The 26435-nt window shown below is 43.7% G+C and overlaps 2 protein-coding genes across 2 annotated transcripts; one reads left to right on the top strand and one right to left on the bottom strand.

The window, feature by feature from the left end:
• Positions 1-6064: 6064 nt before the first annotated feature.
• On the bottom strand, positions 6065-7441 carry MOCS3 (molybdenum cofactor synthesis 3; the record flags this gene model as incomplete). Its single annotated transcript, XM_084247644.1, has 1 exon — positions 6065-7441. The coding sequence occupies one exon, from the start codon at positions 7439-7441 to the stop codon at positions 6065-6067; it is 1377 nt and encodes a 458-aa protein (XP_084103770.1).
• A 341-nt stretch (positions 7442-7782) lies between these two features.
• On the top strand, positions 7783-24195 carry DPM1 (dolichyl-phosphate mannosyltransferase subunit 1, catalytic; the record flags this gene model as incomplete). The annotated part of the gene is made up of 9 exons (XM_084248223.1): positions 7783-7943; positions 10382-10481; positions 12725-12758; positions 14120-14196; positions 14280-14305; positions 16397-16492; positions 19921-19989; positions 22821-22935; positions 24091-24195. The coding sequence occupies 9 exons, from the start codon at positions 7783-7785 to the stop codon at positions 24193-24195; spliced, it is 783 nt and encodes a 260-aa protein (XP_084104349.1).
• Positions 24196-26435: the final 2240 nt, after the last annotated feature.

Raw genomic sequence — 26435 nt, forward strand, 5'->3', positions numbered from 1 at the left:
TTTAAACAAAGCAAGTGCCAGGGGAAGTGGGAGCTGCTGCTACTGTCAACTGTCAGCTTGTCCCCACAGCGACCGTGCTGTGAATGGCGGTGACAGATGTGCCCCTGGGACCTGGTGGCCTGGGGCCAAGCAGCCTGGAGAAGACCTGGACATTTTGTCAGGGATCCCAGGATGGGACTAACCCTGAGGCTGGTGCTGGGGCAAATCCCAGAGACAAGGAAAGATGGTCCTGGGATTTCAAGGATAAAATTGGCAAAGGAAGCAGCGTCCTGCCGCAGTTGGAGGCGACTGCTATGGTTCTCAAGTGGCCATCCTGAGTCCTGTGTGCCCAGCCTGCCTCCACTTCTGGCCGCAGAAGCTGGACTTTTATTTGGTGAATTGCATTGTGTCTTTTTATTATGTTTATTCAAGTGTTTTGACATTTTGGGGCCCCTGTCTTCCCTCCTCTCCCCCCTCGCAGGGTAGTCAATTTCGAGTGCTAGTCAATGCACCCTGGAGTGCACTAACACACAACCCAGCCGGAGCCCACCCCAGCCACCTCCTTTACCAGACTCTCCTGCTGCAGCCTGTGCTCCTGCTCCAATCAGCCCCTGCCTAGTACCATGCTGTCCCCAAACACAGGCCCCAAGTAGCTTTCTTAGTTATAAAGGTAGAATTTTCACCTTCCTCAACTTCAGTCGTGTCTCTGTCTCACTTGGCTTAGAACTTATAGGGGAGAAAAGGTTATTAAGAATTGGGCCCCTCCTCGGCCATCAAAATCTGCCTCAACCCCCCACCCCTGCCGCCTCCAGTCTTCCTCCTGGATTTGGCTAATTCATCAGAATACTTCACACCTCAGCTCAAAGGGCTTTCCTCCAAAAAAAGTCTCGCCCAGATGAAAACAGGTCCCGGCTTGTATGTCTTTGTAAACCCTCTGAATTGGTTTCTTTCTGGCTCATATAAAAATTGTCATTGACTGAAATGTCAGCATACCCGGAATTGGGCATTATTAACAGCCTCTCTGGCCTCCACCCTCTAGATGCCAGTGAACCCCCACTCTATCCCAACCCCCACTTAGAAGACCCAGATGTCTCCAGACATCAGCAAATACCGCCCCCCCCCAGACTGTGCTCAGGGGCCACACGCAGGGCTTGGTGCTCTGGGGGCCCCATCCTGAAATTCTTCATAGCTTTTGAACGAGGGGTCCTGCAGCTCGTGTGGCTGGTTCTGGATGTGTACCTCGGTTTTTAATGCTTGTCTCCCATGATGACATGGGCTTTGGGAGCAGAGTGTCTACCTCATTCACTGCGGTACCCCCAGGGCTGGCGCCAAGAAAGGGCTGAGAAAATGCTCGCAGAAGGCCAGGAGGAGGGAAGACACTGAACCGAGGCCCTGCGGCTGCCTCTGACTAAGAAACAGAAGGAGAAGTAACCTGTCACCCGCCCCGTTCAATAGCCTTCCTTCTTGAGGCCGCCAGCACATTCTTCCAAACTCCTCATGCATGGCAAGCAGCAGTGTGCCCCGCGTGGCCTCTGGGCCTTTCTTGCAGCGTCCATCTGCCGCATCAGCTGGGCTGGGCTATGATCTCCAGATGTCGGCAAATCAGGCCAGGCAAGTGCCTCATCGCCGCGTTTCTGTGTTCTACCCCTTCAAGGCGGCCCTTCGCTTTGCATTAACCGGCCCATTTAGTTTGTCCTCCCATCCAAAAATCTGAGTCGACCAGGCTGCCGTTCTCAATAGCCAGAGGCGCTCAGGACAGTGAGTCCCAGTTCGGCTAAGCGCCAGAAAAGGCCATTTGTAGTTTCCCTGCTTCAAATGGATGCCCAAATTTTAGAGTAAATGGCGGTGAGGGGGGAAAGTTTGATTGGAACTTTATCTTGAAAAGTGAAAATAAAATCGATAGAGATAAGCTTACTTAGGTTCCTAGCAGCCTTCTTTAGAATCACCCCGAACTGGAAATAACCTGGATGTCCTTCAACAGATGAATGATTAAACAAGCTGCAACCCAGTCCACACTACTGGATACTCATCATCAGACCTGAGTGCCAACAGGGGCTCCAGAGACAAGCACCAGATAGCCAGTGAGGGAATTGGGCTCTCTGGGAAACTCCAGAAGGGGGTGGGGAGGAAGCAGGAAGGGAGCAGGGAGGAGCATGAATAGGCAGGTGCCCCTGGGGTCCCCTGGGACAAAGATCACACCCCAGAGTAGTCTCCCTCCAGGAGCCAGAAGCTGGGGGGTTTTGTCCACCAACTCCTTGTCCTCCTCAAAGGCTCAGTAGGTAAAGCCATCTGCTCCAAGGCAGTGGGAGTGACGAGCACCAGCATCTGTCAAAGGGTGAAGCCAGCCTTGGAACCATCTTCAAGAGGCAGGGCTGCAGAAGTTACCAGCGCCGGGTCTGAACCAGGCCCTTCTCATTTCAGCTCCACCGACTATGACCCTGGGAATGTGAGCTCACCCATCAGGGCCTCGGTTTCCTTGAGTGGACAGTGAGGATATCCCCTCATCCTTCCATGATCTGGGGCTTTCGTGACAATACGCGGAGAGTGCTGAGCTCAGAGCAACCTCAAGAAACAGTGGCGATTAGGAGAGAAATTGTCACGTGAAATAATAAGCCGCAGCTACGTTCACTGAGTGACCTTTAACACATTGACAGGTGGCCTGTCAGGAACATCCCTCGCCCCCTCAGGCTGTGTAGGGCAACCACAGGACACAGCCACCCACATGCCAAGGCAATAGGGTCACAGCAGAAAGCAGGCTGCCTCGGTCCCACCGTGAAGACAGACCTAGCAGGCAGGTTCCCAGAGTGGCACCTTCTGCCTGGCTGAGGCTGGAATGGGGCCACCCTTCCGCCTGGACCACGCCAGTTCTGTCCCCACTTTCTAATGAGGGAAAACGATCTGGGGAATTATGAAAGATGGAAGAACAATGTAATTCAAAAATGTGTGAGTTCCCTTGGGGGGAAGTACAAACACGGGCTGCAGAAGTCAGGGCTTGGGGGGTGGAGGAGGCAGGGTGTTGTGGGGGGCAATGAGGGAGGCTCCTGGGGGTGCAATGAGGGAGGCTTTTGGGCTCCCATGCCTGCTGTTTCTTGTCTGGGAACTGGTGACAAGAGTGTGTTCTGTTTTGCAAATCTCATCAGCGGGCCTCCCCGGTGGCGCAGCGGTTGAGCGCTGGGTTGCAAAGCTGCCCGCAGCCTCTGCAGTGCCAGTTCGATCCCCAGCTGCTCCCCGGACACCGGAGGAGGGTCCCGCATGGCGCGCAGACCTCTCCTGCCGCCTGCTGCTCCCCTCAGCAGTGTACTTTGGTCCCTCTGCCTGCTCTGCTCCCCGCTCTGACTCTGGTGAATTCTCTCACCCTCCCATTCTTCTGACTGTACCCAGTGCTTGTATAAATAAATAAATAAATCTTTAAAAATAAATAAATAAATAAATAAAATGTCTCAAAGTTATTTAAAAAAAAAAAAAGAAAATCTCATCAGCCCCATATTCAGGATTTGTGCACTTGTCTGCATGATGCTCTTCAATTGCAGGGTTTTTTGTAACGTACCAGATTTTAGGCTCCATCAGCCAATCCCTCTGAAGGTCACTGTCAGGAGCTTGGAGTGTCACTTTGGGGGTATGTGGACTTCTTGTCCCAGGCTGTGGGGATGGGTTAAGGTTTGCCCTGGTGAAGAAGTTTCTCTGGTCGAGTGGTTTCATGGTCCTTTACTAAGGACAGACTTAGGCAGGTCGGGATGGGTAGGTCCCCCGCTGTGTCTTGGGATTCTAGGAGCAATATGAAAGATGGATTTAAGTATCTGGAAGGGGAAAGGGTCATTTTTCATTTGCTCTTCCCAGTCCTCTGCCCACTGCCTTCATCCCATTAAATTACACGAACACCCCCCTGGCTCAACCAGGCACTCAAACCAAACCGAGTCATCCTAGACTCCTCCCTCCCCGTTCCTCCTCCCCTCCGCCTGTGATCCCTCAGTCTACTTCCAAGACACGTCTCCAGTCTGTCCTCCTACTCCTAGAACAGTCCCCCGCCCCCATACGTTGAGTCCTAATTCCCAAACCTGTGGACATGTTGCTTTACATACTAACGGGGACTTTGCAGCTGTGACTAAGTTGTGGTTATGGAGGATGCAAGTGATCCTGGCTGATGTTATGAAAAAGTGTGAAAATACCCCATATCCATGGTGTACTTGTGAAAACTAAGAAATTAGCATTGATGCTGTGTTAATAACTACAGACTTTATTCAGTGTTCCTGGCTTTTCCACAGCCTTTTTCTATTCCAGGGTTAAATCCCCAGATATTACTTTACATTTAGTGTGTAGCTCTTGAGCTATCAGAATTTGGCCATGAGCATGGATGACTTTTTGAAGACTAAACATTTCTCCAAACTAAATGTATAATCATAATGTTCAGCTGAAGTTGATGCCTCGAGGATGTATTTTTGTTTTCAATTATAACTAATTATAACTAAATGTTTTAATTATAACTAAATGTTTTAATTATAAGTAAATCACCACAAATCATCCATTTTCAGTAGTTTTATTTTAAAACTTAATTTTTTTTACCATTCTTTTTTTTCTGCTGTTATTGGGAGATTAATTGATGGGTCTGATCCAGACTGAAACACTGCAGGTGCAGATTTCCAAAAGTATCATGTGGCAACTCTCATTTCCGTCACCTCCACTCTGCCATCATCACTCTGATTATCTATTATGCAGGCACATTTTCCTAAGAAATTACATTCAATCTCCAATTCATCAAAATACTTGGAAAAGCCAAAGAGAGATTGATAGTGCATGTAGAACCACAATTTCAATTTTACAGTCTTTTGAAAATTTTAAATTACAGGATATTATGTTTACATGACATTAAAATGAGCAAAAATTAGTTTCCATAGAGCTTTAAAAAAAAAAAAAAGATTTCTTTATTTATTTATACAAGAACTGGGGTACAGGCCAGATAAGCAGGAGGTTGAAAGGATTCACCAGAGACAGAGTGGGGAACGGAACAGGCAGACTGACGAAATACACTGCTAGGGGAGCAGCAGGCGTGACAGGTTTGCTGCGCCTCCACAGAGCTTTAACCACCTAAGGTGATTCACCTACACATACAATATAAATGAAAACATAAAATACAGATGTTAAAATCTCAGAACTCCTTTAGGCTGCAGCCCCCGACACTCAGTCACGAATTAGACAAGACCCTGAATCTTGTTGACAAGTCTGCACACCAAGTGCCCCAGGTCACATTTCTGTTCTCTGAAGTAACCAGTTCCTTCCATTCTGTGATTATCAGGACACAGAGTGGTTTTCAACAAAGATAGGAGGGCGGAAGGTTGGGGCTTAGATTTGAAAATTCCAAAGTTGAACCACAGTACACAATTTAGAAATGTAAAAACATTAAGATGGACCCTGAAGGAAACACTATGGAAAAAATCAGCAATTTTTAAGAGAAACTGATAGACTGGAGGTGGTTTCCTTTATTTTGCTGAACTGTAAATATCTCACTTGGACATTAATTCAAAATATTCAATAGAATGACTACTTTCCAGATAATTAAGACAACTTACATTGTAAACACTGAATTAAGTAGGACATAGCCTATCACTTGTGCTAGAAATAAGAGCCCCAAAATGTCTTAGTAAACAATAAACTAACCTTAAGTGCATCATCTGTGAGCGATCCAGTAATATTAAGTTTACTGCACCTTTTCAGGCCTAGCATGAACAATTTATAATAGAGTTATTGATTGGTGGGGGGTGGGGGTGGGGAGAGCAGAACAGGCAGTGTCTGCAGTTCAAAACACAAAATCTTGCCACTTACTTTCTATCTCCCATGTTCAAGACACCTTCCAACAGCTGAGAGGACAACTCTCAGAAACAGTGCAGTTATTAATGAGCCATTATTAACGAGCTATTAATAACTAGGCTATACAATAAATAACAATGTAAAAGTCCAAGAGTCCAGCGTTCACAGGCACAGTAGAATCCCAGGCACTCCTGTACATTACTGGGCAGGGGGGAAAGAAAACAATGTATCTTAGGGCAACTTGGCATTCAATCCACATCATTCTCAGGGCAGATCAGTCACCTCAGTACTGCGGAAATGACCCATCAACTTTGGCAGCCCAGGCCATGAGGCCCCCCACAACGTCCTGAACTGTAAGACAGTCTAACTCCTGGGCTGCTGTCAAGGATTGCAGGACCTTCACGGCCTTCTGGGAGTCATTGCCCAGTTTGCAAATCACATAAATGGGGAGAGCTGCCCCTTCCTGTGAGCCCTGTTTGCCTTCCCGGAGTGTTTCTCCTAAGAGTTTCAGGCTCTCTGCATCCCTCCGTTCCAAATGTTTCAAAGGGATGTGCAAGGCATGAGGCAAATGACAGATGTCCACTTCCACTTGGGGCCTGACGTCCAGGAGCAGGTGGGGAGACCCAGAATCCAGAAGTCGCTTATAATCAATGACAGAAACTCGTTCCTCTGGACTCAGTAACTGCAGGGAGCGGCACTTATCAGTGGCTGAGGAGCCACAGAAGGCTTCGTAGTCCTGCAGGTGAGTCACCGTGGGCTGCTCCCCGCACGCTGCGCAGTCAGGCCGGCGGCTCCGCAGCCGAATAGAGCGGAACTGCCCTCTCAGGGCATCAAAAAGCAACAGGCTGCCACTGTAAGAGGGGCCCAGACCCGCAGCGATCTTCAGTACTTCCAGCGCCTGCAGGCAACCCAGGACCCCAGTCACGACCCCGAGCACCCCGCCATCCGCACAGTTGGTGACCGTCTCGGCGGGGGGCGGCTGGGGGAACACGCAGCGATAGCAAGGCCCCCCGTCATAGTGGTAGACTGTGAGCTGGCCCTCGAAGCGCAGCGCGCTGGCGGACACGAGCGGCCGGCCCGCCAGCACGCACGCGTCGCTGACCAGGTAGCGAGTGGGCACGTTGTCCGAGCAATCGGCCACCACGTCGTAGCGGCGGACGAGGTCCAGCGCCGTGGCCGGCGTGAGCGCCTGGGCGTAGGGCACGCACTCCACCGCCGAATTGAGGCCGCGCAGCGAGGCGGCGGCCGAGAAGGCCTTGGCCTGGCCGGCGAGCGTCTCGCCGTGCAGCACCTGGCGGGCCAGGTTGCTCATTTCCACGACGTCGTAGTCCACAAGGCCCAGGCGGCCCACGCCGGCCGCGGCCAGGTACTGCGCCAGCGGGCAGCCGAGCCCGCCGCAGCCCACCACGAGCACCGACGCGGACGCCAGGCGCAGCTGCCCCTGCACGCCCAGCTCGGGCAGCACGAGCTGCCGGCTGTAGCGCAGAATCTCGTCCCGGGACAGCGCGGCCTTCGGCGGCAGCGGCGACACCGGAACCTGCCGCCCCGGGCCCTGCTCCGCCGAGAGGGCCGCCGTCAGCCTCTGCTTCAGGGAACTCAGCTCCTTTTCCCGCAGGGCCACTTCGGCCTGCAGCGCGAGCACCTCCTCCCCGGCGGCCATGGCAGCCATGGCGGCGCCCTCTCCCGGAAGTCGTCGCGCGGCATTTCCGTTTCCGGCCCCCGTCGCCTAGCGTCGGCGTCAACTAGAGAGCGACGGTGCTTGGGAACAGTGGCACATGGACGTCCCTGTCCTGAGCCGCCTTCGGCTGTAGAGATGTTAATTTTGGAGACTCGCCCGCCCTGGATACTGCCCGCAGAGCGCACGGCGGGCTGAGGGGGGCAGGACCCGCGCGCGTCCCCCCCGGACCCCCCCCGCGCGCCCCCGCCCCGCGCTGGGCCCGGCCGCCCGGCCCCTGGCGCGCATGCGCGTCCTTCCGCTTCCGGCGGCGCGGCCGTTCCGCCATGGCGTCCCGAGGAGCGCGGCCGGCCTCTCCGGGGCCGCGGCGGGCGCGGGAGGGGCGCGCCCCGGCTCGGGACAAGTACTCGGTGCTGCTGCCCACCTACAACGAGCGCGAGAACCTGCCGCTCATCGTGTGGCTGCTGGTGAAGAGCTTCTCCGAGAGGTAGCGAGCCCGCCGCCCCCCGCGGGGATGGGCGCTCCCGCGGGCGCGGCTGTTGGCGGCGCGCGGCGCCCCGGGGGCCTGCGGGGGGCTTATGGGGGGCCCGCCGGGGCCTGTTGGGGGGCTTATGGGGGGCCCGCCGGGGCCTGTGGGGGGTCCGCGGGGGGGCCCGGCCTGCGAGGACGGCAGCGGCGGACCCTCCTGGGCTGCTCTGCCGTCTCGGGCTCGCCTGCCCGCCCTTGGGTTTGGGGGTTGCGCTTTGATCTTCGTCGCACCCCCCGCCCCCCCGCCCGCCGCCGTCGGAGGGGCTGACCCTCCCGCCGGAGCCGCGGCGGGGCCCGGAGTCCCTGGCGGCGGCGCCCGCTCCCCGCGCCCCGGGCTTATGTAAGCGTGAGGCCGGCCCTGCGGTGCGGGAGCGGCGCCGGCCGCGGGCCTCCCCGGAGGGGCCGCCTCGCGGGTGACCAGATGGGGCGCGACTGGAGGTGGGCACGGTCTGGAGCCTTCATCGGACGTGATGTGTGTTGTTTTTAACTTGAAGACCTTTCCGTATCAGGACGTGCACGCTTAGGAGATGATTTCGGAGACCAGGCAGTGTTCCATACGGCGGGGCCGTGGTTTCCCTGGGCTGTGCCAACAACACGCATTCTTTGCGGCGTGTTCGGGTTTTTTTTCTCTTTTGCCTTATAAGCGAAAAGGGGAGGGGGTGTTGCTCACGCCTCCCTCCGCGTCTGGAAGCGAGCTGGACGCGGAGTGGATGCGCCGTGATTCGTCGAGGGTTGCCACGGCCACATCGGGGATAAAGTCAGGGCGCGATTGCTGGGTCGACAGAGCTGTGCATAAAATCGAGCTAGTGCCAAGTTGCTGTCAAAGAAATCGGACTGCCTCAGGACTCACCAGTTTTCAGAGTGCCTGTTTCTCCACGCACCAGCCCGCCTGAGCACTTTGAAACTTAACATCGTTGGAAGTGGTAACTGGGGAAAATGCTGCTGTTTAGATTGTTTTTTGAAGGAGAATATGTGACTTCTCCCAGTTTTTTTATGCATTCCTTTTTTTTTTTTCCCTCCTACTTAGTTTTTGTCTTATTTTGATTCGTACAAGCTTTTCCCAAATTCGAGAAATTATCATCTACCAATCTTGTTCTGGTTTGCCTTTTCATTATATAATACAGCATTTTTTGCTCTGTTCTTTAATTTTTCAGTGTGGCACAATTTATCTTTTAATGGTTTCTGAAGTGATGCTTTTCAGTAATTACCAAGTTTGATGAAGGAAACAACTATTTTCTTTATAGATGCTTTCACATTACCTCTTAGCTCGATTTGATTAAGCTGTCTCACCATCGGCTGGTGTGTGGGTGTCTTGAAGTGGGAGGGGAGTATTTTGCTTATGAGTAGCTATGTTTATTTTTGAAGCATATCTCTTTCAGAGATAATGCTTTCAGCATATTCTCGACAAGGATCAGCCTCTTGCGGGTTTGGGCTTGTGTAGCACAAACTCACTTTCAAGGCACAGGGGAGCTGAAGTCATTATATCTGCTTTTAGAGAATAGATAGGTAGAGTTTTGCTTTTTTCTAAGTTAGCTGGGGGCTCACATCTTTGTGACCCTTTAACAGTGGAGTGTGTGTTCTGGGTGACTTCCTAGCGAGCATTTCTTAAAGCAAATCAAGAGGAGGCAGGGGGTTCACTCCTTTCCCCTTAAATTTCCCAGGAACGTTAACAAGTGTCTTCTCTAAAGGGATTGTAGGCCGACATCCTAGTGACCAAGCCTATCTCCAGCTACTGTGTTGGCTTGTTTTTAGGATAGAAACTATTTTGTGAAGTTAATGAAGAGTAACACAGGGGTGGCTACTTTTGAATTATGTTGAAGTCTTGTAATTCACTGCAGTTTTTCTTTTTTAGCATGAAAGGAGGGTAATGGCTGCAGCTGTTTGAAATAGTGGTGCAAAAGTCTGTAAGGGTGAAATTACATCAGATTTACTCCTTATGTTATTTAAATCTATTGGGGATTAAATTAAAACAAATAATCACTCAGCAACTTGATCCATTTGAATTGTCTTTAAACAGGCTTTTGAAATGTTTGTATTATTGAGATTTGATATTAAGGCTCTAAAATTCCACTTCCAAAGTAGGTAAATAAATCCTTATATGCTGTGCTTTTTATTTATAATCACTGTGTGATTTCAAATTTTAATTAAAAAGCGTGTTTTCTGTGTTAGAATTTTATAATGCCTCAGCACTTGATGATTACATTTATCAGCAAAATGCCGAGTTTGAAAGCTAAATACTAAATATTTGATGTTTACTTCATTTGATGGTTCAAGTTTTCTTTAGTGGTTAATATGACAATACGTTTCCACTTACACTAGTGAGGAATTGGTCCTTTTAGGATTTAAATTTATAGATAATGTTTTCAAACATTAATACAAGCTTTTTTTTTAATTTAGTGGAATCAACTATGAAATTATAATCATAGATGATGGAAGCCCGGATGGAACAAGGGATGTTGCTGAACAGTTGGAGAAGATCTATGGGTCAGACAAAATTGTAAGTCATGGGAACATTTTTATGTTGTGTTTGTGTAGGGGAAAAATGAGAAATGAACAACTATTCAATTCAATCCATGACTTGAAACTGAAAATACAAAGAGCAACTTGAGATTTAGATGGATTTTCATTGTGCTTGAGGTTTGGGTCAGTGGTGATTTTACAGCAAAATGAGCCTCTGGATGAACTCTTGACAGATTCTGGAGATTATATTGAGGTGTAAAATTAACACATAAATTGATAAGAAATATTATAGGGCCTCCCCGGTGGCGCAGCGAGTTGAGCGCAGTGCTGTGCAGCTGTCCGCAGCCTCTGCAGTGTGGGTTTGATTCCTGGCCTGCCAGGGAGATACCCACATGGCACGGCAGACCTCTCCTATCTCGCCCGCTGCTCCCCTCAGCAGTGCTTTCAGTTCGTCTGCCTGTTCTGCTCCCCGCTCTGACTCTGGTGAATCTTTTCACCCTCCCATTCCTCTGGCCTATACCCCAGCTCTTGTATAAATAAATCTTTAAAAAAAAAAAAAGAAAGAAAGAAATACTGTAGTACTGGATTATGATTACTAGTGTGTATCTTGATTCCTCTTGCTCCCTTTATATACATAGTCTCAAACTTCTAGTAGAGACTGTTGCCTGCTGCTGAAAACTTGCAGCTAGGAAAGATGACTGTTTTCATGTGAAGCTTGAATGACTTTCAGAGCACTTAGGAATTTCTTTTTATCTGTAGAATAGGAATGGAATGACTGTAAGTCTGAAACTTTAGATTTTTCCTGTGTACCTTGAAGCCTGTTGTTTTTCAACAGAAAGTATGCAGATATGGAGTTTATTTTCTAATGGCTTCACCCATTTTTTTAATTATTGGTTTGGATTTATACATATCTGAGCATACTTTGAGCTCAACTTTGGATAATTCTTGGGACAAAAGCATACAATTAAGTACAGATTTAATGAGAAAATGTTTCTAGGCTTTTCAGTTTGGCATTTGTGTAAGCCAGCATTCTCAATCTCTTGACATTTGGAACCAATAATTCTTTTCTGTGAGGGACTATCCTATGTATTACAGGATGGTTAGCAGTGTCCCACTAACTGGATTAGCAGCAGCACCCTCCCCAGCTCCTTTCATTTTGTTTGGTGAATCATTATGATGATAGGTAATACAGTTTGGCTAGACAACTGTTTGTCCTCTTAAGAGCTCATTAGATAGGGAAATACTTTATCTTTGGTCTTCCCCAAGACCTGCAGTGGCTTGCATGTAGGGCAAAAAAATTCATCATGGTTCAGGTGAATTGACAGTACTCTTGTTCAGAAATTTTGCCATTGTTGGGAGCTTGCTTATATGCTGGAAATGCAAGAGGGGAAAAGACAAGCTCAGTAGTGAGTCTGTTGAAGCCCCATTCTTCAGAAACAGAAAAGAGTCAAAACCCTTCGTATTCTATTTTTTTTTTTTTTTAAGATTTATTTATACAAGTACTGGGTACAGTCAGAAGCACGGGAGGGTGAGAGAATTCACCAGAGTCAGAGCGGGGAACAAAACAGTCAGATGGACCGAAATACACTGCTGAGGGGAGCAGCGGGCTGCAGGAGAGGTCTGCGCGCCTCGTATTCTATTTTTTTAAAAAGTTCTCCAGATAAAAGGATAAAGCTAAACTGTACAGCCAGAGTTTGTATATGAGGCAAAAAAAAAAAAAAGTAGTGATTAATTAACAAAAGAGAATTTGATGTTCGTGCTGGGAAGAGAACCCTAAAGCCAGGTGTTTAGGCCAGTAGAGATGGACATGAGGGCATTCCAAACATTAAGATAAGTTGATGGAGGAAGAGCGGTATCGACCTTTAAAATCACAAAGGGGGTTGAGAAAACTTGGATAGCACATATTTCAAGAAGACAGAATGAGTTAAATACTATTTTCCTTGGAAGCAATCAACAAGTAGCGTTTAAAATGAAAACCCAAAGTTAACCAAAGTTAATAGATACAAAACCATGTTGTTTGCATATTGTTTTCTGGTGGGTGGCACCAGAAACAAAAAATGTTTAAAATTTCACTCTTGAGTATAAAAATGTTGTTTTTCCTTAAAAACTTAGTTTGCTTTGTTAGTAAATGGTTTTTTAAAAACTTTGCCAAAAGATGTTAAACATAGTCTACTTTTAACATCTGAGAAATACAGCTGTTATTTCTGTACGAGTAAAAAATGTTTTTAATACTCAGGTTTTTCATTATTTGCAATAAAATATTCTTTCTTACTCTCACAGCTTCTAAGACCACGGGAGAAAAAGTTGGGACTAGGTAAAGTAGAATTTCTCACCCCTCATCTCTGCTCCTTGTCCTGGTATTATCCAGTGTGTCCAGTGTATTTTCCTGATTTGGAAAGGGACCAGAAAGTGACCTCTTGTGGTTTTTAATCATCTCGATGACATTTAAATGGTTTAACTTGAGTTCTCTGTATCAGTCAAAGCCCACTCAGGAAAACAGAAACCACTGGCTACACAGGTGAAGGAATCCCTGACAAGCCCAAATGAAACAGTGTGGCTACTCAGATCAGTTGCAGCCTAGCGGTAGGTGGTATGTTCAGAGCCCGGGAACCCAGACTGCCCAAAAAGTACTAGGTGATGGATACCTGGCAGCAGCTGGAGCCAGGGAGGAGATCCACTCGGTACTGGAAGGCAGAGCGAAGACACTTAGACTTTCCCCTTCTTATAATCTTCCCATGCCTCCCAAAGCTGTTCAGAAGCCAGTTGAGAACTTAAGAAATGCAGTTCCCTGCAACTGAGAACAGAGGAGAGAAAGGTCAGAGAAAGGATCTGAGGTCACATGTCTTGGAAAGCTTTTCCAGTTTAAACATAGGGCGTTATAGAAAACCTCAGATGAGTATAGTTGTTCTGAGACGAAAGTCTGAGTCCCTTTATTTCTGTCATTGGTCACGGTTGCTCATGTTGAGAAGTGGTATAATTGGGGGGCATGGAATAAGCAATTTCAAAAAATTGACTGTTGTCCTGAAAGACCATTAGTTCCCTGGCAACAAATGTTCTGATTACCTGAATCCAGAAGTTTCGTAGGCATTGAAATAATCTCGAAATAGCTGTGAAAGCATCCCTGAATATTGACTGGGCATTGTTATATCTGAAAGGCTGAGAATACTTACCCTTAGAAGAAGAATTTCAGAAAGTCGGGAGAATTGGAGCTTTGCTAATAAGCGCGCTGTGGTTGTTTGGGCTAGAAAATGGAGGACTCCCCAGATCTTGCCCCTGACCAGTTACCCTTACCTTTCAAGTCCCTGCAGAGCTTTCAGGCTGGAAGATGGCTAAATAATTGGTAGCTGCACCTTTGTCCCCAAATACCAGAGCCTGCTGTAGCATACCAGCTTTCAGGGTGGCACTCATTCTCTGAGTTGCTTCTGTGGAATCGGGCCATGAGTGCGAGAAGAGTAGAAACAGGGAAGAAACTAGCCAAGTAGAAACAAACACCAGAAGCTGGAGGTTGGAGATGAAAAAATGGAATTGAGAGATGTTTTTGTTTGAATCAATAGAATTTAATTGTAATCATCTTTAGAAACTAATGTATGTTTTTTAGTGCTTAACAATTTCCCATTCAAATGTGTATTTGCTATTTCTGAGGATTTTCTTTAATAACTTTATTTTCATTTTTAGGAACTGCCTATATTCATGGAATGAAACATGCCACAGGAAACTACATAATTATTATGGATGCTGATCTCTCACACCATGTAAGTGGTGTATTTCTTTGTTGGCTGTTTATGATAAATCTTAACTCTTTACTGACGCATTGTTTATTCTTTCTAAATTTCAGCCAAAATTTATTCCTGAATTCATTAGGTAGGTATTTCTAATACTTGAAAGAATTATGATTCAAATAATTTATTTTACATTGATTTTGAACTTATTTTTACTTTTCATTCTACATTAATTAAAAACATAAGTGTTATTTTCAATGTGCTATGAAAAATAAAAGCAATAACAATATAAATAGGGTACTAAGTGGTGGTGTATTTTAAGACAGAGTAATCAAGAGAGAATTTCTGCATATCTGAATTCTTGCAGACCAAAGAAAAAGATGGAAGGCAACTGCCCTGTAAATGACTAAGCCAAGTGTCAGAAGAGTGAAGTGCCGTGAACAAAGAGAGTGCATTTCAGAAATGCCAGTGATTCATCATTAGGAAATGTCAGCATAACCCATTTCTCACATTAACAAAGAAAGCAGCACAATTAAGTTTATAGATACTAAAAGGTATTTGATGAGATTCACTGGCCATTTCTAATAAGAACTTTAAAGTAGAAATAATAATTAGCCACTCACGCGATAGAGCTGATCCAGTGCTATTAGAGCATCTTACTAATGTTAAAGTGATAAATCCAATAAACTCAAGGTAGACATGCCAGCTACCGTTAAACAGATTTAAAGTAATACAGTAAGAAAAGAATTTAGTTGAAATACTGGGGAGGAATATAAAATGTATTTATTTGCAGGTTGTGTAATAATTACCCTAGAAAACTGAAGTGACCCATGAAGTTACTCTCGTAATTTCAGTTAGGAAGTAGTTTGTTCTGAACATAAGCTTATACACAAAAACAAAATTAGATGATGTCACTTCCCCGTTTAGAACACTTCAGGGAGTTCCCATTTACACGTGGAGAAAAATCCTTTGCCACTCAAAGCACTGTGATCTGACTCCTCCCTCTCTTTGTGACCTCATCTTGTGCCTGTCCCCTTTCCTCTCAGTGCCACAAGCATACTCCTTTCGTTTCTGTCTCCATGTGGAGCACTCTGTTCCCTTTTGCCTGAGATATTCTTTCCCGCTTCCTTAATAACCAGCTGCTTCTCATCCTTTGATCTCTGCATAAAGATACCTCAGAACTACCTACTCTGCTTATATGTGCAGTTCAAAAAAGCTCCTTTAACTGGATAAGGAAATGGAGTCAGTGGAGTAGGAAATGGTGAAAGATTCAAACGGGGCAGATGTAGAAGAAATTCAAATTGGCTAATAAGCCTAAAAGAAGGCATTTGTCCTGGGAGGTAGTCAGGGAAAGGCAAATTAAAAATAACTGCTGCTGTTTTTGTTACCCATTAGTTTGTCAGATTTTAAAAATTACTCAGCACTATAACCAGCACTAATAACTTGTAGAAAATGGATACACTCAAGTATTGCTAGAGGACATGTGAGTTGTCTCACCTTTTTGGAAAGTAGTTTCTGGAGATACCTGTTAGAATTAAAAATACTCATAAATGTGTTAGCAGTTCCATTATATTTCACTTTGGAGAGTCTAAGGACCTGGATGTACATTTATTTTTAAGAATGTGTATGCAGCACAATTCATTGTACTGATGTTGCGGGCTAGGTGTGGGGGCCACCATAGAAACAGCCATAGGAGTATCAGGGTTTAAAATTCTATGTAATTTTTTTTGTAAATATTTTTAAAAATGGGGAAATTCTCTGTTGACCTATAGGATGTCCGAGATTCCATGATGTATATTGTTGACAGACAGAAAACAAGGCGCAAAATGTTTTGTTTTGTTTTGTTTGCTTCCAGTTTGGTAAAGTGGCCAGGAAAGCTTGGGAGGGGGTACTTTGAGTTATCCCTTTTGTAAACAGAGGGAAAGGTCTGAAGGGCTCCCTGGTGGTTTAGCAACATTTATTAGGGGGCAAGCACGGAATGGAGGGGGCAAATTAGAAAAGTTTATAGTCTTACTAAACCAATTTTAGTGTGATTTCACATGGTCCAATTAGCTAGTTTAATTTGAAGTTTTAAAAATGAAGAAAAAATAATCACATGAAAAAAGTTCATCTGTTTCCTTGGCATGCTTTTTCTTTGTGAGTCTTGAAAGTTTTATTTGAGTAGCTCATGAAAGTGACTATGGAAAACTTTGATAGCTTTTTGTAATTGACAGTTAATTTGTTTTTTCTATAGGAAGCAAAAGGAGGGTAATTTTGACATTGTCTCTGGAACTCGATACAAAGGAAATGGAGGTGTATATGGCTGGGATTTGAAAAGAAAAATAATCAGGTACACACATGATGTGTGAGTTCTCTGTCTTAGTATAACTGCTAATAACAGGTGTTTGGATTAAATTACCATGCTGCCTTGGGATTTGTGGAGTCAGTTTGTAGCTTTTGAAAAGTATTCCAGGTAACTTCTCACCTATATTTTTTTCCTATGGTGAAAGTATTTATTTGGGATGTTTTTCATTAAGGAAAATTCATCATAAATGTTTGAACCTTTGGTCGAAAAGGTACTAGTTCAGCAAAACTTACTCTTTCATATTATTCTAGCATACCTTCAATTTTAATTTGTGTACTATTTTATACTTTTGAAGTAAATAGTTTTTTCTCCCTTTTTTTCATTGTATGTAAATAAGGTGCTTCATGATTTCAACTGGACTAAGTAGCATAAAGTAGTGAGTCAGATCTGGATTAAAATCTGATTGTCATTTAGTCACTTGTGACATAGTGCCGTTTAACTTTTCCTAACCTTTCTTCATCATGAAATGGAAATAAAGCCTAATATTTTATGGCTTAAAATGATTTTTACTTTTCATGAGTCTTGGATTGCCTGGTGGTTCCTGTGCTGGTTTCCCCTGGGCTCAGCCATGCAGCTTCCTTTAACTGAAGGATCGGCTGTGCTGGGAGCTACAAAGTGTCCTCATTCATCTGTCCTGCAGTTGGTGCTGGTATTGACCTGGGCATTTCAGTTCTCCTGCCTGTGGCCTCTCACCCTCTGGAAAGCTAGTTCCCCCCACCTTCTTTATCTGGCATCCTGCGGGCAGCAGCTGAGTGTACCAAGGCTGCAGCGGCCAGGCCTCCTGAATCGTAGGCTCTGGGACTAACAGCATCAGGACTTTGGTCAGAATAAGCCCACAATCTAGGTGGGTGGGGAAATAGAAACCACCTCTTGATGGGGAAACTCTCAAAGAATTTTCTATTATGTTTAGTCTATGTTACCTATTTTTCAGGGTTGTTGGAAAGATCGATTTCTATCTGTAAAGAATCTATACAGCTTATTGCTTTTTATGGAACAACTATGTAAATTACTAATTCTGATATCTTTGATCACTCCATTTCTGTTGATTAAGTTCATCATAGTTTTACCTCTTAGCTGCGGAGCCTTAGGCAAAGGAAGGGGTTGGACAAAACTGGTTTTCGATCCCGCTGAACAATGGACGGTGCAGGGAGAAAAGATGTTCCCAATTCGTCTGCACACACCATTGCAGCCCTCCGGCTGCATCCCCAGAGGGGCAAAGGCATCAGCATTTTCCCCCGGATCATTGTATCGTGCTGCCAGGGTTAAGTCTAACAAAAGAGTGACCACTCAGGCCTTGCTGAGTTTGGTCATTGCAGCTATTATTCGAAATTAGGAAGCTCCAGAGACAGCTGGCAAACTTTTAGTCATTTGGTTGTGCCAGCACACTTCATGTTGTCACGCTTCGCAGATGCTGCTTTTTTAAGCAGACGTTTATGGCTGCCTTCTGTGAAGTGTCTCAAGGCCGTTTTTCCAACAGCAAGTGCTCACTTGTCGGCTACTCAGATTTAATGACGGCACATACGTCATATTTAGGCATGATGCTATTATTGCACATTTAATAGGCCACAGTTTAGCGTAAACACAACTTTCATGTGTACTAGCATGCGTGTGGTGATTGCCTCATTGTGGTGGTCTGAAACAGAAGCAGCAGTAGTCCCGGGGTGCACCTGTACCTGTCATTAGTGGTTAATGTCTGCACCGCCTTAGGTTATAAGCTCCTAAGAGCGTATAAGCACTTGCTTATGGTCTCATTAGTATGCTCCAGAAGAACTGGGATCCAAGTCTGTCTGACTCCTGCTGCATTTTAATTAAAAGACCCCAATCAAAAACATATTACCTTGAATAGTTGCACTACAGATATGTATGTGGACACACACATATACATTGTTTTCAAAAATTCAAATAAATTTAAAATCTAATTGGCGTTATTAAAGGCTTCATGAAGGCATCCTTTATAGACCAAGTAGAAAGGAGTACTTACAAGCTGTACAAAGTGGAAGTCTTTTCTAGACTGGCGGGGTCAAGATAAGGAAGAGAGTAGATTATTACAGGCCAGATCACCTTTTGAGGGGTCTGTCAGGTACTTAACTGACCCCCCAAATTCCAAACTGACTAGTTAAGATAATATTTCCGGAAAGAGTTGAAGCTGCAGTTAAGTTAGGTACCAAGTCTGTTTGCTTATATGTGGGGGCATTGTACAATTTACTCCGTTTTGCACTTGGTATCTCTTAACAGCCTATATATACATATATGCTCAAATTTCTCTAATTAAATTCATTTTGGGGTATAAACTATATCTGGGAATTTTTTGTAGCTAATCAGAAGCAAAGTGAAAGGAGAGCTGTTTTTGGTGAGCCATTATCCCGGTGCTATCCCTAGCCATGTTATTCGTATAAAAATAGTCTTTCTAGGGAGTGCCTTTGTGATTACCTTGACTTTCGCGAGAAACTATTCTTTCCAGGCTGCCCCAGAAAACTTTTTTCTGAATCTGAGCACAGTAAAGTAGCTACAAGGCAAAGGTCTTTTTTCCAAGGCTACTTCATACCTTTTTATTTTTTTTATTTTTTATATCATTGTTCATTTTTAAACAGTATTTGCTTCCCCACACACACCCAGTTTATATCTTTTTGAAATGTTACTAGCTGTCACTAATAGTTTTGTAATTCTTAGTTGTATTTGAAGTACAACCCGAAGTCATGAATATTTGTGGAAATTCATGTGTTGATGTCCTTTCATGTGTTGATGTCCAACCCTAAAACTGTTGGTATTTGGAGAGGCTTTGGGGGGTAATTAGGTTTAGATGAGGAACCTGAGTGTGGGGCATTCCTGGGATTAGTGCCTCTATAAAAAGAGACCAACAAAGTTAGTTGCTCCCTGGCTCACCTCCACCCTTGCACACTCACAGCCTGAAGGCAACCATCTGTAAGGCAACCCAAGTGGTCGATGGCGTTTTGTTACAACATCTAGAAACTAAGACAGTGGAGGAATGAACCTTTGGTCATTTTCCAGAGATTACCAAAAAGCAAAACCCCCACTCCCTTTTGCAAGACCTTTTCTTTTTTTGTGGCAAAATTGCCCTCCTATTGTGCTTATTAGAATCCAAAGAGGAAACTCCATATCCCTGACCTGTTGTTATGACTGTGGCAAATGTGCAAATTAAATCTATTACTCCTCTCACATGAAGTTTAGGATTGCTGCTTTATAGGTTCCTCTTGAATGTTACAGTGAGTAAAAATTGCAATTTTCTGAAAACTAAGAAGTAACAGATTTCCTTTTACTGGCTAAAAATTTCTTTTGTTCTGTAGAATTAACATTTTTGTGAATAGTGTATTGCACTTATGAAACCAGAGTAGAGTTTTTAGCATTCTGTTTTGGGTATGTTTCTCTTGTTCAGAATCTGTTTTATTTGACAGCCGTGGGGCCAATTTTATAACTCAGATTTTGCTGAGACCAGGAGCATCTGATTTAACAGGAAGTTTCAGGTACAGTAAAAACTGGTGATGTTCTCTTTTTTACTATTAACAACTTCTTGCTTACTTGCCTACATTTCTTAATTTATAGTGACTTATTTTAAAGAAATGACTTTATTTCTACCCCATTTTTGTTCTCAAACACTGATAAAGATAGAGTGAAGTTCCTTAGAAGCTGCTAATAAAGCCTAAATAGCTTCTGAAAGAGGAATGTTGTACTTTTTTAAGATCTTGAAGGCAGCAGTTAGGTCAGTGCACTCTCTGCCCCTTGAGGACCCCTGTACCCCACGGTGAATGCAGCTCACTCAGGATTTTGTTGTCCTTGGCCTTTTGCTCCAGAGACCAGCACCTCTTCCCAGTAATTTTCTGCAGCTTATAGGACTATGGCATCGTCTGCAGGAAAGTTTAAAATCTTTTTTCATCTTTAATATTTTCGTAGAACTTTTTCAATTACCTTGTTCTCCATAAGTTTAAAGAAAAATTCTTGTGTAATTGGAAGAGTTCTTCCACCTGGGCCCTTAGGGTGGTTGGGGGTTTGGTTTTGCGTTGTATGCGCATCATTTGAAGGTTGTTTTGCATGACAAGCCACGTGACTGACTGACGAGTACTTGATATTTGCTTTTCCCATTAGGTAATGCTAACTCTTAAGATTCTTCCTTTAATGCAGGAAGATCCTTGACACCAGATGCCTGAATGTCAGAAGTGACAAACTTGTAAATTAAGAGCTGACTATTAAAACTTCATGCCTGTAATGCTTCTGCAAGTCTGCTGAGAAGCAGTTCAGAGCTAGCAGAGGCAGCAGGGAAGAGAGGAGCCATTACTCATGAGAGGGCACATAAAGATGAAAATGAAAATTGAAGTTGATTAGAAAGCAGAGTTTGGTGTACACTGGGTAGGAACCACAAGGCAAAGGAGGAAAGTGTTACCTGATGGAGGTTTTCAGTCACCACCTAGCAACAATGTCAAGAACAGTGGCACAGAGTCTCTATAGAGGGAAGGGTGACACTTCCTGGCCACAGGGCTGGGGACTTTGAATGACGACAGAGTAGCTCCATGGGATGTGGAGATAGGGGCTTTGATTTTCTGCCTGGTTCCCCTAGTCATGTCCTGATTGGGCCCTTTAACCCTTTGAAAGGTGTGTGGCCTATGAGAACCTGTGGTGAGTGAGCAAGGAGATTCACTTTAGATTAGTAAATAGTAGGCACTATTTACTATTTCCAAGCACTGAACAAGAACCTAACTCCCCATCCTCATGGGGGATAAATTGTGATGACATGAGGCCTCCAACTGCATAAAATTGATGCGGCATCACACAGGGATTTGTGCTGTTTAGAAAAACCCAGCAGGGAGAAGAGGGGCTAGGGTGGCTCCTTGCCACCAGAACTACGTAGGGATTAGAGGAGGAAATGAGGAAGATTAAAGTTCAGCTCCTCTCTAGGCAAAGTACATTAGTCGTCATTAGATCCCATGAAATTTAAAGGGCTGCTCCATTTTCAAAACAAGAATCCCAGAAAGACTAGTGTGACATAAGATCATTTAATAACAAAGACCATTGGGATCCTAACTATTCTACTTATTGGCTGATACGGTTTTCATGATGTAATTTTTTTACTATTAGCCATAGTTTCAAAGATACTGTGGTGGGACAAATGAGGAGGGTAGTGAGAAGAGAAATAGCTTACAAAATGACTTTTGGGGAAGTAAAGCTTATCTCTTAAAGGACATGCCCTTTCCCAGTGTTCAGAGAACTGCCCGAACCATAGCCCTAACCCTGTCATAGTCCTTCCTGCCCCCTAATTCCAATCTTCCCTCCCCTACTTAACATCATTTCACAGATATGTTTAGTTTCTAGCTTAAAGCAGAAACAAAAAAGGTGCCTGGAACACAACAAATTGCTTGATAAATGTTATTGAAAAAAATATGATTACAACAGGTTCCTCTCACTTTGCATTTACTCCAGACATTGGTTTAGATTCTTATGGAAGCTCTCTAAGTGGCCATCGCCACTCTAAGCCCTCCAGGGTTCCTCTAGGGGCTTCCTGTGTCTTCTACCCACTTACAAGCTTAAAAAGCCAAAAGATAGGGTAAGCCTTAGAGGAAATCTTTAAGATGTGGGTTTCAGGTAAAAAACCCCAGGTGTTGTAGATTTAAGGTGGGGGGAGGTTGTGGGTGTGATGGTGATGAAGTTGTGCCAAACAGCCTCTCCTAGCTTTTGCCCTGTGTTGGCCTGCAGTGCATCTCCATTTAACACAATGGCCCGTTACAAGTGTGCCCTCAGTTGGGGGTAGCTGAATCCCACCAGGATGCCTCAGTCCTGATGCCTACTTTCTATCTTAACATAGCTTAACCAGGCTCATGCTGGAGAGACTTAGTTTATCCCAGGGAATTTATGGCGTAGATCTCAGGGAAACAAACTCGGTCATTGACATTTATGAAAAAACACATGTCAGTTTCAGGGTTCTTTCTTGTCATCTAGTTTATATTGTTGCTTCATATGTCAGCTATTATTACAGTATTTGGGAGAGTTTCTCCTCGTTCAATGCAAAAAATTAAAATTTAAATACTAAAAAAATTAATGATTTACTTTGTATTTTTATAATTTCTGGTAGTATTACAGAACAATTTTCTAAAAGATAGTAAGAATTCTTTTTCAATATTAACTCAGATTCCTTGCCAAGTATTTCATGACCTTTCCAGTTCAGGACAGATGTATCATAATCGCCAGCTGTGGAAAACTTTTTTATATACAAGTAGCTAATGAAAAAAGTGAAATTCTTGACGGGTGAAGATACATGTAGGCAAATGTATTTATCCAGGTGTTGATATATATTTATTTCTTACAGATTGTACCGAAAAGAAGTTCTACAGAAATTAATAGAAAAATGTGTTTCTAAAGGCTACGTCTTCCAAATGGAGATGATTGTTCGAGCGAGACAGTTGAATTATACTATTGGCGAGGTATGTGCAACCAGTGGTAAAGAGTGCGCTGTATTCTTCATAAGGAAATATAGACTATAATAAGTTTATTAGACTTTACTAAATAAATGTGGAAGGAAGACTTCCAGTTCTTTGAATGTTCATGAAAATTCACATCCCTTTCAAATGAATACATTTAACCATGTGTTTAGAGCAAAGAAGGCAGCATTTTAAAAGTTACTAATACCTTCATCCTTGCCCTTTCTACACTGCATTATTGGATGAATCTATCTGCTGCTTTTTCTCTCACCATCTCCAATAACCCCTCTCCATTAATGATGACTCCCATTTGCTCACTGCCTTCAAAAAAAAAGTCAGGATTTATTGTAGATACTGTAATATCTACAGCTAGTGAGTTCTTAGGAAGATTCCTCATTTAACACTAATCCTATTCAGAGTAAGAAAAAAGCTAACCTAGAATGCCACTTCTCTCCTGGAAGTTATACTTAATACTTTCTTAATACTTCAGTATTAAGTTTAACTTAATATTAAGACATAGTGACAGGAAAATTTGATGATCACTGAAAAAATTAACTGTAAGGCCTTTTACTTTTGGAGTATGTTTTCCTTAAAATGCAGTCTGAAGCTTGAGTTAAACAACTTACTAGTCAGTGCTTTTCAAACAGTTGTAGATAGGATTCATTTGACCTATTATTTATTTATTTATTTTTAAGATTTGTTTGTTTATACAAGCACTGGGTACAGTCAGAAGCGCGGGAGGGTGAGAGAATTCACCAGAGCCAGAGAGGAGAGTAGAACAGGCCGAGTGACGAAGTACACTGCTGAGGGGAGCAGTGGGTGGCAGGCGGGGTCTGCGCACCATGTGGAACCCTCGCCCAGTGGCCGGGGATTGAACCGGGGCTGCAGAGGCTACGGGCAGCTTCGCAGCCCAGCGCTTAACCACTGTGCCACTGGGGAGGCCCTGACCTATTTTTTAAATTATAAAATGCATGTTTGATTTTAAGCTTGGATCTGCATGGTTGCTGTAAGAATTCCCTGATTCTGAACTTAATTTGGAGGACTTGCTATCATAGAACTAAGCCCATCTCTATGGTGGTAGTAATTTGTTGTGTGCCTGCTATGCTTGCTTTCTGATTTTTTTGTTGGAGAACTGACGACCTATATCTTTCCAACTAGGTTCCAATATCATTTGTGGACCGGGTTTATGGTGAATCCAAGTTGGGAGGAAATGAAATAGTCTCTTTCTTGAAAGGATTACTGACTCTTTTTGCTACGACATAAAAGAAAATTACTCATTTATACTTATGTTCATTTCAATTTAAAAATAAAAGAAGCCTGATTGCTGACTTTTGTAAAATGTACTCTTAGAGCATAAATAATAAGGTAAGGTAAATTTCATGCAAATCTTTTTTCTGAAGAAACTCCAATTTATATTTCAAATTAAATTAGGAAAAAGAGCAGTTTTCTCAATTTTTGTTTACATTTTGCTGTATTAAGACAAATAAATGTATATGGTTTTTGCATAAAAATACCGCTGCTTACATTAAAGTATGTGAATGCAGAATTTCTTAACATAGGGAAGATTTTGAAATATTTATAAAACTGAAGTCATAGCTCTTTGTACCTAGTAGATGTCAGAAGAGGAAAATTAATTTTCATGAAATGTATGTTGCTATGTAAGAACTGAAAAGAAAAAACACATCTTTGCCCTTTAAAAATGTACCTGAAAGATTGTAAAACAGATAAATACATTCAGAGCACAATTTTAGAGTTTGGGTCTTGGCAACTGTTGAATTGATAAAGCATTTCATCTGTCAAAACAAGTCTGAAATGAATTGTATTAGAAACAGCTTGCCAGGTGTTGATTGCATAGAGGGTTTTTCCCTCTTCTGAGCAGTGGCTTCTATCAGTGATCAAAAAAATACTGAAGGTTGCTCTCAAAACATTTTTGTAATATTTAATGCCCCCAGCAAAGCATAAGTAATTGCTGACATGACAGATCCTTTCCCTGTAGCTCTGCTCTCCATTGAGAAGAGTTCTCCAGTTTAAAGTTGTTTAAAAAGACAGCACAAGTATTCTGTTTACCTGTCTCCCCTTTAAGTAGGTTATTTCAAAAAACAATTTTTAATTGTAGTAGCTTTTGGCGTGCAGTATATTTTAGGATTTTAGTTAAGATATACTTTGAGCAAAACAAGTTGACATTCCCTTGCAAGTAAAAGGAAGATGTGTCTTATTTAATAAGCATCTTTAGTGAACATGATTCCTAATTGCATTGGTCTGGCTTAATTTGGCAGCAAAGGAAACTTCAATTCTCTCCATTCGTGTTTCTCTAACAGAATTTCATACTGAAATTGCTACCCCAGCGTCCAAAACCATAGGTTTCGTTTTATACATTAACGTTCTCATAGTTGAATCCATAGGGCACGTTCTAATAAGGGCCAGCTATTCTGTCTCCCTGTTACCCAGAGCTGTGCATCTAGCCCATCAGGGATGTTGCTTCCCTTGGGGAAGTGACTTCTTGATTTAGTAACTTAAAAGTATATTGTTCTGATGTAAACTTAGTTTTAAGCTAACATAACAGATGCAATATTTCTTTAAGTGTTTAAAATCTATCCTTTGCCATCTAAACCCAAAGTTAGGTTTTTGTTGTCCAGTTTGTGGAGCAGAGTCACTACCTCCCTGAGAAACCCACTATATAAAGTATTGCTTTCTCAGACCTTACTTCAGTAGATAAACCTTTAACTTTTTAATCTTTCCAGTTCTTTTTCCCACAAGCATTACAGCACTGTCACTGTTGGAATGTACAGTAAAGTATTTGAGTATGAGGACATTCACCATTTGGAAGTTATTTAGAAAGGAATCTGGAGTATTTGGATGCATTTTTGTAGTAAATCTGGTGATTCAAAACACTGTTAAAACTTCCTAAACATTTACATGTGAATCCAGCATCCTTTTTGCTGGGTAAATGAGACCAAAGATGAAATCCAGATGTTCTTCCTTTGTATTATCACTGTATGAAATCGAAGCCTATCTAAGGAAAAGCAAACTTGTAGTTATTTTGCTTATTTCATACCAGCTACGTGCCTGTCTTGTGGGACATGTAGTTGGAGTCTTCATCTGTGCCTCTAAATGAAAGCCCTTTATTTCTCTTCCTTTTTACACTTTTCTTGAAATAATGATTTGGCTTTTAAAGATTTTATCTATTTTCCTATATTATATTATTTGTTTCAAAGATTTTATCACAATTTCAGAAGTTAATGGAGTGTAGTGTTTTGGATAAAACAGCTTGTCAGACTCACTGAAGTGTTGGCCCTTGAGTCATAGATACCGCAGTTTGCACTCTCTGAATGGTAGATTCTGTTGGGATGTGACGTCCGGTTTGAAACTATTTCAACTTGAAATAACAGAAATTGCAAAAGATGGTATCTGGAGCACAGCCTCCTGCAGCCGCGGTGGCTCCCTCCGTTGGCGTCAGTCCTTGCGCGGCGCTCGGCGGGGGCGCGGGGCCCGCGGCGGACGCG

The sequence above is a fragment of the Talpa europaea genome (genome assembly GCF_964194135.1).
Source record: "Talpa europaea genome assembly, chromosome: 11".
In the NCBI taxonomy this organism is placed as follows: domain Eukaryota; kingdom Metazoa; phylum Chordata; class Mammalia; order Eulipotyphla; family Talpidae; genus Talpa; species Talpa europaea.